This window comes from Trichomycterus rosablanca, chromosome 10 (genome assembly GCF_030014385.1).
Source record: "Trichomycterus rosablanca isolate fTriRos1 chromosome 10, fTriRos1.hap1, whole genome shotgun sequence".
NCBI lineage: Eukaryota > Metazoa > Chordata > Actinopteri > Siluriformes > Trichomycteridae > Trichomycterus > Trichomycterus rosablanca.
The window spans coordinates 14,738,828-14,750,979 of NC_085997.1; the positions used below are offsets into that span (position 1 = coordinate 14,738,828).

General features: G+C 41.8%; 1 protein-coding gene across 1 annotated transcript; it reads right to left on the reverse strand.

The window, feature by feature from the left end:
• Nucleotides 1–1,448: 1,448 nt before the first annotated feature.
• LOC134321239 (uncharacterized) lies at nucleotides 1,449–7,934 on the reverse strand. Its single transcript, XM_063002857.1, has 2 exons — nucleotides 6,452–7,934; nucleotides 1,449–3,957 (listed from the first exon to the last, which is right to left on the reverse strand). Exon 1 carries the CDS (start codon nucleotides 7,632–7,634, stop codon nucleotides 6,498–6,500), a length of 1,137 nt encoding a protein of 378 aa, XP_062858927.1. The 5' UTR covers nucleotides 7,635–7,934; the 3' UTR covers nucleotides 1,449–3,957; nucleotides 6,452–6,497.
• Between the last annotated feature and the right edge of the window lie 4,218 nt (nucleotides 7,935–12,152).

Sequence of the window (12,152 nt, forward strand, 5' to 3'; positions counted from 1 at the left end):
CCGTAGTTATAATAGGTGATCTTGAGGGTTATACTTATCTAACTCGGTTAGTGCCAAATTATGTTCTATAACTGAAAGGAAAACATCTCACGTATCAAGTTAATGATTGTATAAATACTACAGTGTACTTCTAAAATTTAACATTATTATCAAATGCTGTAATGTACTTAATCCTACCACTTTTTACTAATTGCAGGAGATGGTGAACATCATGACTGTATTACTCTATCTATTTTTTCTGGGCCTGATAGGAATCCTGAATTGGAAATGTTTGTGAAAGGATTTGCATCCAGAGATGCTGCAACAGACAGGAAACAAGTGGGCTTAGTTAAAATTTTAGCAAATGATACTTTGTGTCATTGTCCCTCCTATTAAATTTAAGTGGAACTATTTAAGTAAAGTTTTGTTCCAATTTTACAGGACAATGCCAGAGGTGACACTGCTGACAAAGCTGTTACACACCTTCCACTGCTCAATAACGACATTATTTGTTTACAGGTCCAGCTAACACCAGACTTTGATTGAACTAACTTTAAAATTCTGTGCTTTCCAACAGGATAAACACATTTAGAAGGTTTATTTAATATTTTATTTTCAAGATTTGATTGTAAAATTTGAAAAAGGGGGGAGTATTATGGCAGGAATAAGAATTTATGTTTAATATGCCGCTTTGTGTATTAAATCCTGTGATACATTGTGCTGGGGCAGCTGGACTGGCAGACCTACGGATATGCATGCAGATTCAGGTACGTATATGCATGCAGATTCAGGGACGCCTGGTGAAGGTAATCTTCAGCCTTACCTCACCTATGAGGACATTACATTTTGGTTTTGTTATGCCTTATTCCTTGACCTGCTAAACCTCGATCGATTGTCCCCATTGGTGGACACTTTTGTCTGCCAGCTAGTGGTAGCAAAAGTACTAGAACACTAATAAAGTTTGTTTGCTTCTTTATTAAGATTTTGACGTTATGTTTTGCACTTTGGTTACATTTATGACAGGAAACGGTGGTTGCTCATTGCACGGGATTCAGGTTATATCGGGCACAGACATGGACAGTTCAGTGTCTCTGGTTCGCCTCGCTGGCATGTCTTTGGACTGTGGGAGGAAACCGGAGCACCCGGGGAAAACCCACACGACAACACGTCCGCGGAGGGGGGACCTTCTTGCTGTGACAGTGTGCGACGGTGCTGCCCACTGAGCCACCGTGTCGCCCAACTAATAAGGTTAAAAACAAAAGGAATAGGAAAAATGCATTGAAAAAATCAAAGCTCGGGTCTCAGGAGATTAAATATAATTGCTTACACGGACTCCGGTAAGATTCAATTTAATTGGTAATATTTTTTGGAAATTGTTAATTGGCAATTGTTAATGTTTGATGCTTGTGTTGTATCTGTGGTGACAGAATTCCAAAATTACACTATAATAAGACACTTAGAGTCAGAGCTGAAGTTAGTAAGAAGATGATAGTTTATTCTCTGCAGAGGATCCAAACAGTCAGCAAAGCGTATGTAGGCTGAAGGACCAAAAAACATTCTTTGTAATGTTTTTTATAGATAGAGGTTCAACCCATATAGATAAGAGCAATGATGTTGTTAAACTGTTAACTTGCTATCAAACAGAAGTGGAATATTCTGTTCTAGTACATCATGTTCATTTCACATATTCAGTAGCTTAAACAGTATAAACAAACTTATTCAAGGTTCGAGTTTCAGTGACAAACAACTTAATTTTTTCTTCCACGACAACTCCTCCCCATGTCACTTGGACACTCGAAACCTTCTACATTCTGAGGAAAAAAGAATAAAAATAAAAAAATAAAATAAAAAATAAGTAAAAAATAAAAAATATAATCAGGTAAATAAATTAGATTAGCATAATGGTGGAGTGTCAGAGCGAAAAACCCAACTGGCAGTCAAAACTTTCAAAAGATACGTTCTTTTACGAACTAGAAGGGAAAACTCTCTCACGGTCCATCTGCCTATGCGACCACTTAAGGTACTCCACCGAATACTACATAGGATAAACAAACACATTAGAAACAAACGTAAAATAGGAAAAAAAATTCACATGAATACAGAACACAGAGAAGTACATCCATCATTACATGTTTATCACTTTCTGCAATGACTTCATTTACTCTGTATACTATTTTCACCTTAGGTTTCACCGTATTGAATTATTTGTTTGTTGTACTTCAATATCACCAAATTCCTTTAACGTGATCTTTTCCCATCCAGGTGGAGTTCTCCCTCACTGTGAAGTTGGCATATTGCCAAAATATGTTAGTCTTTGGATCTCTAAGTCCAGTGTTTATCTCTGGCTTTTCTTGTGTGCAGATCCATACCGCTGTCCAGATAGATGCAGCCATCATGATGAAAGCGACTGCAAATGCAAGTCCCTTACAGAGTTTGAAACAGTTGCCCGTTTCCTTCATCATGGTGAAATGTGAGGTTACTCTGGAGTAGGAGCCTTTTTGCAATGTGAGATGTGGATCCAGGTGTCCCTCTCAGCAATCTTTACTGCAGTGTGAGTAACCAACAACACCTGGAATGGTCCTTGCCAGCGATCAGCTTTCCAGTTAGCCCTCTTGTAGACCTTAGTCAGGATCCAGTCTCCTGGTTGTACAGTGTGTCCCGTCACTGCCGGACTAGGTAAAGACTCCTTCACCCTCCTGTGCACATCAGACAACACAGAACACAGCGTTGCACAATATCTTTGCATGTGATCGTCTTCTAGGGCTAATGTGTCCCTTTTGGGAGCACATCCCGTGTTTGGTGGCCGTCCGAACATTATTTCAAACGGCGAGAGTTTTGTTCTTGATGACACTCTCTGTCTCAAACTCATACAGACTAATGGAAGGGCCTCAACCCAATTTAACCCTGTCTCCTGACAGACCTTAATCAATTTTTGTTTAATTGTGCCATTTGTTCTCTCTACCAAACCTGCGCTCTGTGGATGATAGGCGCAGTGTTTGTGCAATGGCATGCCAATCACATCACTAATGTGTGTCAGGATTTTTCCCACAAAGGAGGGTCCATTGTCCGAGGATATTTTCCTAGGAATACCAAATCTAGGAATAATCTCTCTCATCAGGATTTTTGCTACCGTTAGTGTGTCCTGATGAGTTGTTGGGTACGCTTCCACCCATTTGGAGAACATGTCAACGATCACAAGCACATACTTCTTTTTCTGACATGGTGTCAATTCAATGAAATCCATTTGTAAGTGATCAAATGGCATATCAGGTTCTGGATGTCCGTGTGTGTGGGTTTTTTGAACTGCACCTGCTGAATTTACCTTCAGGCAGGTTAAACACTTTTTTGAAAAAGTTTGCGAGTAATTTGAGAAGCCTTTAACAAACCATTGTTGTTTAACTGCATCTACCATCCCTCCCCTCGAACAATGGTCCACACCATGGGCCATTTTCGCAAAATAAGGAAAGTAATAGGAAGGTAGACATGGTTTGTTATCAGGGCCTTTCCACATCTTCCCATTAAACGTACACCCCGAACTACGCCAGGCTTTTACATCCTTGGCTGTTCTAGCCTGTTGAATCTCATCAACAGTCACGTCCTGAGGTTCAATTACTGTTGCTTGTATTGAAAAGTAAGTAGGGTCTCTAGCAGCTTTTTTTGCTGCTGCATCAGCTCGTGCATTGCCCTGTGCTTCAGGGGACGAGCCGTTTGTGTGTGCACGAACATGTACCACTGCAACTTGTTTAGGTAGTAAAACGGCATCCAGAAGAGCTGACACAAGAGTGTGGTGTGCAATCGCCTTACCTGATGACGTTAGGAAGTTTCTTTGCTTCCACAATGTCCCAAAGCTGTGAACAACCCCAAAACTGTACCTGGAGTCTGTGTAAATGGTTACGGTATGGCCTGCTGCAAATTTACACGCCTCCGTGAGAGCTACAAGCTCAGCTGCTTGTGCAGAGTAAGAAGAAGGCAGGCTACCTGTAATCAAAGAGTCAGTCAAAGTGACAACAGCAAAACCAGTTTTAGTCACGCCCATGGGATCCTTGTAGCTAGATCCATCAACATACAGGATTAAATCAGCATTATCGAGGGGCACATCTTTTAAATCAGGCCTAGGTGAACAGACAAGATCCAATGTGTGCAGACAGTCATGGGGTTCTCCTTCCTGTTCTGTGGGAAGGAGAGTAGCTGGGTTCAGTACAGTGCATCGTTTTACTGTCACATTTGGCATTTCTGTCAGAAGTGTGTGATAACGCAGCCATCTCGCTGCACTAAGATGAGATGTCTGTTTTTCTAACAGAATCATAGATACTGCGTGTGGAACATGAAGGGTAATGTCAGCATAACCCACTATCTCTCTAGAAGATATGATAGCCTTTTCAGCTGCTGCTACAGCGCGTAAACAATATGGGTAGCCTTGAGCCACTGTGTCGAGTTTACCACTAAAATAAGCCACAGGCCTCAGTTTGTTTCCATGTTCCTGTAACAGAACAGAAGTCATATATCCTTGTTTTTCGTCCACAAATTGTTCAAACCGTTTCTCAGGGTTTGGCAAAGCCAGGACAGGAGAGTTTTGTAGAGCTATTTTTAGATTTACAAACGACTCCTCCCCTTCGGGAGTCCACTGGACTTTAGAAGAAGCCACTAAATTCTTTTTGTGTGCCATATCATGCAGCGGTGAAGACACCTGAGCATAATGTGGCATCCACATTCTACAGTATCCTGTCATACCGAGAAATGAAAGTAATTGCTTCTTTGTGGTTGGTCTTGGAATGTGTACAATAGCAGAAATTCTCTTTGCACTTAAAGACTTCCCTTTTTCTGACAGAGTGTGACCCAAGTATGTGACTGTTGATTGCACAAGCTGCATTTTGTCTTTGTCCACTCTGTGTCCATTCTGGGCTAAAAAATGAAGCAAAGAGATAGTATCAGTCACACAGGTGTCATAATCAGGCGAACAGATCAATAGATCATCAACATATTGTAGAAGAACGCTGCAGCCTGAAAAAGAAAACTTAGACAGGTTATCCTTCAGTGCAGCATTGAAGAACGATGGGGACTCAGCATACCCCTGTGGAACACGAGTAAACGTATATAGTTTCCCATGAAAAGAAAAAGCAAACCAAAATTGAGAGTCTTTGTGCACTTTCAGACTGAAAAACGCGTTTGCAAGATCGATCACAGAAAACCATTTTGAGGTTTCAGGGACTTGACTCAAAATGGTGTGTGGATTTGGAACTTCTGGTGCTCGAGCATGAATGGCCTTGTTTACTGCTTGCAAGTCTTGCACAAATCTCCACTGAGCAGGTTTACCCAGGATAGTGGCTTTTTTTTACTGGCCAGATAGGAGAGCGACAAGGTGAGTCCGGACATTCTACTATAATCCCTCTCTCCAACAAACTGTTGAAGACAGGGGTTATACCTTCAAGGGCCTCTTTCTTAAGAGGATATTGGACAGTGCATGGTCTGTAATCACCTTTGGGTGATATGACTAACTCGGGTGCACCCTTCATGAGACCTACGTCATATTTATCTTTTGACCACAGCCATGGTTCGATTGAATCCAAGAAATCAGCTTGATTTACTAAATTTACATGCTGTGACAAAAGAGAAACCTCAGCCTGTGCTGAGAAATTTTGATCTACAAGCACTTTGTGTACTTTAGAGCTTTCTGAATATTCCCAGTTATCAAATTCACAAGGCTGCCAATCAGAAATTTTTAGGCAGCATAAAATAAATTTAGACATGTCTTTCCACTGTGTATGTTTTTCCTTTGCTAGAGAAATGTAAGGCACATCCCCTTTGAACCAATTATTCTGATCAGGCGCTAGATATACTGTACAGCCGGCCCACTGTTCACCCACGAACAGTGTTTTTACAGAGATTGACTCACTATCTCTGTTTTGAAACAAACACATTTGTTCCATATCAACAGGAAAAGGTTCAACACCCACAGTACAGTGCAGATCATTCACATCCTTAACAATGTCATAATTTGATTTTAATTCACACAGAATGGATAACCAGAAATTTGAGTATTCTAAACACCATCCCATCCAGACGCGTGTAGAACTGGAAGGGATTTGGGGTAAATTTAGCGTGGTTATATCAATTCCCTTTGTCGTACAAGATAATTTTAACCCTAACTTACACATTAGGTCCCTAGTTAAGAGATTTACAGGACAGGTTGGCGATAGCAGGAAGGCATGTTGTAGAGTCATGTTACTATCAGCATGGTAACACAATAGCTCGTCAGTGAAAGATTCACTCAAAGGAACCCCACCCGCTCCTACTACAAATGTTTTTCTTCCTGATAATCGCGGCTCAGACTGTAAAGCTCCCGTTTTTAACACAGAAATAGTAGCACCACTGTCTACTAGAAATGGGACAATCTGATCTGCAATTCTTAACTCGAGTGTGGGCAAAGCAGAGGGTTTTGTCAATATCATTTGATAATTTAGAACAGTCTTACCGGATTCTTGGTGTCTGGTGGATGTGATGTTCATTCCCTGTACCCCTCATTCCACCTCCTCCTCAAATTGTTCGTCTCGGACATTGTCCTTTTTAGGGCAGTTTCTAGCAATGTGCCCAAGTTGGTTGCAGTTGTAACACTTGTACTTTGAGAAATCCTTTTCGCCATCTGGACCTGACTTTCCTTTTCCTTTTTGTTTTCCCTTTCCTCGACCTCGACCACGTCCACGTCCGAAACCACCTTTTGCAGCTTCTAAAACTGCGCATTGAAGCTGATGCTCTTTTCTTTCTCTGTCTTCCTTACTTCTCTGTTTCTTTTCGTTCAGTCTCTTTTCAACATGTACCGCAAATGCCAAGATTGTTTGGAGTCTTCCAGTTTCTGCTTCTACACAGTCGTCTCTCACTTTCTTCTGAATCTCAATTCTCAGACCGCTCAGGAATCGTTCCTTCAAGTGGCTTTCCCAGGCTGAGAGGACTATACCAGGATAATCCTCTGGTTTGTCAATCCCGCAATGAGCTTCATGCACAGCCTCCAGTCTGTGGAGAAAATCGTTGACTTGCTCCCCTTCCATCTGTCTGGTTTGAGACAGTTTTGTGAGATCCAGTCTAACTGGAAATCCTTTTTCGATTCTGTTGCACAGGTTTGTATACTCAGTCTGAAATCTGCCTCCCACTGTGGCATCATAAAAGATATCAGTAGTAAGAGGTAGTGATCCTTGGACTTTTGTCCAGTCCAGCTTGAGTTTGCATGCACATGCTCTTGCCAGTTCATTGATGGATGGCTTCCAACCCTCAACAAACAGTCTCAGTTTTCCCACAAACTTTGGTCCTCCCTCAGAAATGGGTGGAAGATCTTCACACACAGTTCTGATATCATCCATAGTCCATGGTCTGAAAACATAATCCGGACCACTGGGTCCCATGACCTGAATGTTGGGCATCTGGAAAGGGTCGTGCCTGTTTTCGTCGTAGGAAGGTGCCGACGGCAGCTCTCTCGTTGCTGCTTCTTCAGGAAGCCTATCTTTATTCTGTTTATTTTCCAGCCTAGCGAGTTCCTGTTTCAAGTGCTTCTCCTTCTCTTTCATCTTTCTCAATTCGCTTTCCGTCCTTTTGCGTTTCCGTGTCTGCATCTGGGGCGAATCAGGTTCCCCTCCTGCTCTTCTTTCTCGTTGCACATTCTCCATTCCTTCCTCTTCGTCCACATCGTCCTCTGCTCCTCCCGGTCCATGGTGAACGGGAGGTGGTGGAGGAGGAAACGGAATGAAGTCATCAAGGGAATCCTTCTGTAAATTCAGAAACTGACCACAGGTTACTGTTTTCCTTCTAGTGTGTGTGTTTTTTCTTGCCTGTTCTTTCTTATCTAACTCTTTTTGTGCTTCCTGTCTCCACTTTCCATAGGCGTGCCAACTCGGCTTCCATGGAAAGTTTTCAGGCTGTTTCTTAAGTTTCTTATTTTTACAGTACTCTATGGCTTTATCATAGGCATCTTGTTGTAATTGCAATTGTTTTTTAAACTGAACTAGTTCATCCACATTTAATGTCCCCCCCGGGGGAAAATGGCAGAATTTGACCCACTCATTTATTTGAACGCAGCTATCTGGTTCCCTTTGTTTCATATTATCTATTAATTTACCATAAGGTGGAATGCTGCAATGCACTATGGGAAGTGGAAAAGGTTTCCCTTTACCCCCTTTTGAATTTCCTTGACCCATCTTTAACGTTTTTCTCGGAACGACCGAGTAAATTTAGGAGTGACCTAAATTTAGCCTAAGTACCCTTCACACGTTAGTACTTACAATAAACTATCAATATCAGACCAAGATCAGCTCACCGTTTTGGAGTTTGCAGAAGTCACACCATAGATTCTTTTCTGGATTCCAGCATGCCGAGGTGGGAGTCCTCCTTTGTTCCTTTGCTCAAACTGGTGAGGCCAGGTGGGAAGAAGGGGTGATCAGTCCCTCAGTCCCCAGAGATGTCCCTCCACGACAGTGTGGAACCCTGCTCGCAGCGCCAAATTGTGGTGACAGAATTCCAAAATTACACTATAATAAGACACTTAGAGTCAGAGCTGAAGTTAGTAAGAAGATGATAGTTTATTCTCTGCAGAGGATCCAAACAGTCAGCAAAGCGTATGCAGGCTGAAGGACCAAAAAACATTCTTTGTAATGTTTTTTATAGATAGAGGTTCAACCCATATAGATAAGAGCAATGATGTTGTTAAACTGTTAACTTGCTATCAAACAGAAGTGGAATATTCTGTTCTAGTACATCATGTTCATTTCACATATTCAGTAGCTTAAACAGTATAAACAAACTTATTCAAGGTTCGAGTTTCAGTGACAAACAACTTAATTTTTTCTTCCACGACAGTATCCGATGAATCTTTTCTAGCTAATTGATCGGGTCAACTCACTCATTTTATATTATATAGTTTATTGAAGAAGTTAGATTGGTTCAATGTGGTGCAGTAAACCTTGTGGCAATACTATGCATGATCATAGATGAGTGCAATTTAAAGATTGAGGGAATAGTGAGAAGAAAATAACTTGTTAGGAGAGAAGTACATGAAGGGGGGTGACTGGAGACCCAGGTCATAGGTTTCACAGACACACAGCAACCCAGAGGGGGGTTGAGGCCATAAACTGCAGGCCCTGCATGAGTAAAGAGAAGTCTGATATTTAATCTACTGTGTACTGGCTGAGGATGGTGGACACTTATGCAGTACCAAAGATGATGTAAAAATTATGAATACCAGATCTTGCAGATGTGTGTCATGGCTGTTGTTGCATTCTGATGTTTGAGTAAAGCAGTGTTCAAGAGGCATATGGGGTGCTGAGGTACAGAATGCCAAAGTAATGACATCATCAGACAAGAGGAAGGGAAAGCTGATGTGAGACTGGATGGAGACGTTATGCAGCGAAATCTCAAGACCGTGTGGGACAGTAGTGTGTTTTAATAGACATCCACCTGAAGATCTGGGTTCCATAATAAAAAGTGAGGGGTTCAGTAACATCTTATAGAGGTTTTGGATGTATTTTACAGTAGGGTATTAGAAAAACAGAGACTATGTAGAAAAAAGGTTCAGTTGCAAAAGTAAATTAGATAGGGCTGTAGGAGCTTGTGTTTTAGTGAGAATAGGGGTGCAGGTACCATAGTGATGTAGGGTTAATGAAATTTGTAGGGCAATGTAACAACAATATATCAGAGATAATATAGGTATGGAGGATAGGGAAAGTATTAAAATATTGAATACAGGCTACTATCGAATAGTCTAGCAGACACTAGAAGGTATATAGTAACTGATTGGGGATCAGTGAGGTTTAGTTAGGCATGAGAGAAAGTGTATGTGTATGGAATTGTCACAAGGATACTGTGAGTTTAGTTACTAATAAGATACGTGTAGTAAGTTTAGATAATTCATATGAAGTGGATAAATTAGGTTTATGTATATTAATAATATTGAGATTTTGCAGACTAGAGAAAATATAAGTAGGCATATATTGCTGTTCTGTAGATTATGATAGAGAAACATGAGGAGTTTAATACAGAGAAGTGTCATGTGGTGGAAAGAGCAGATGCTCACAGAGAGTAGAGAGGGGTTTATTATTGTGATAGCAATAAACGCTAGTGAAGCATGAATGCTAGGTATGCAGACTAGGTTGGTAGTATTTTGCAGTGAGTTAACTAAATGGAACTGTTTAAGTAGAGTTTAATGTGATTCAAGATAGCCAAAGTGGATCAAAGTGCTGGTGATGATGAGCGTGAGGGATTGGCTGACTAGGAGCAGGAGATGGTCATGTGAGAGTCTGTTGGATTGTGGGAAATGGAGTCTGTATTGTTAGAAGCAGGAGGTGTGTTAGTACCAGTGACCAAAAGTTGGGGTAAAAATCTGAATGAATAAATAATATAAGTCAGGGGTTTGTAGGACTGATGGAAGTTGATATAGCAGAGCTGTTATTTTAAGTATGGCAGAGTAAATAATAAATAGTGGATTGGTGATTTTGTATTGGGAAAAATGTGATTTAGAAAATTTGAAGGCTCTCTAGCATGCGACGATGATGAAGTAGAATAAGTGTAGAAAATGTTAGATGTAATGTGTATGCACCTTCTGCTCTGATCAGTTTGAACTGTTTGAAGTGGAATTTTATATAGCAGGAAGGATTAATGCAGTATGAGAGACAAGTAATAAAGTATATGTTTGTTTCCATAGGACCATTGTCGGTCGCTGTGAAGTAATTGTTTGTTTCCAGGGGATCACTGTCGATTGCCTTGAAGTATATGTTTGTTTCCATAGGGCCATTGTCGGTCGCGGTGAAGTAATTGTTTGTTTCCAGGGGATCACTGTCGATTGCCTTGAAGTATATGTTTGTTTCCATAGGACCATTGTCGGTCGCGGTGAAGTGACTGTTTGTTTCCAGGGGATCACTGTCGATTGCCTTGAAGTATATGTTTGTTTCCATAGGGCCATTGTCGGTCGCGGTGAAGTGACTGTTTGTTTCCAGGGGATCACTGTCGATTGCCCTGAAGTATATGTTTGTTTCCATAGGGCCATTGTCGGTCGCGGTGAAGTAATTGTTTGTTTCCAGGGGATTACTGTCGATTGCCCTGAAGTATATGTTTGTTTCCATAGGGCCATTGTCGGTCGCGGTGAAGTAATTGTTTGTTTCCAGTAGACACTGTTGTTGTACTGAGGTTTACGTTCTTTTGTCTGAGTTGTGTTTGGACAACCGAGTGAGTTGTGCCAGTGAATGTTAAAAGAATACTCGTATTCTTCGACTAGGCAGGAATCTTCTGTTCTAGGGTGTATCAGTTTATCTTTGTCTTAATATGTGTTACAGATTTTGCTCGAAAGGTTGTTTAAAGCGGTCTAAAATGTCTAATTTAACACATAGAAAATTTATCCATGTCTCACCCACTAACTCAGGAACCAACCCCAACCAACATCAAAGCTTATAAAGACAATTACACCTGTTTCAGGAGCAACAAACCAGAACCGATAAACAGGGGACATTTTTCAGAAGGGATGTGTGTATGAATGGGTGTCGCTAAAACACTGAATGAACTGCCAAAGGCAGCTCACTTGCGGCCCTGACGCTAACCTTCCTTACTCGCCGGCGCCACATTGGTGTCAGAAGTGGGATCGTGGTGTTTGGGTGGCTCTGATGGTTTGGTGAGCCAATATGCCCGGTCTGTCGGAGTGCGCTAGCCCAGGTGGCTGTAGGGGCAGGGTGCCCGGTCCAGCAGTGGGTGGAAGAGCGACTCGGCAGTGTAATGGGGTGTGGTCCAGACATGGAGCCACCCAGTGGACGCTGGTGAGTGGGTCACCGGGACGGTTGACCGTTAGGGAGGGGACAGTGTAGCGTCGCCACTGGGTCGGGCACGGGCTTTACCCAGAAAGCCTTGCGGCAGTGGTGTCTAAGCTCACCGTGGCCGTGTATCCCGATGTTGGGAGTGGGGTGGCTGCGGTGAGGGCTGGGTAAGTAGCTTATATGTTTGTCTGTTGTATGATTGTATGTGTGTATGAATGGGTTAAGTGGCTAGAAGGGATGTTTGGGCCATGGAAGGAAGTTATTGCAAATTTGGTGATGTCAGCATGCGTGGGAACGGCAATTTTAGTGGTATGTGGTTGTTGTGTCCCATGTATCAGGGTGTTAATGGGAAGATTTGTAATAGATATAGTGAGTAGAGGAAGCAGAGGGGGG

Bases quoted from the DNA above. Each gene is read 5' to 3' on its own strand.
- LOC134321239 (XM_063002857.1), bottom strand. From the start codon at position 7,634: ATGGAGAATGTGCAACGAGAAAGAAGAGCAGGAGGGGAACCTGATTCG.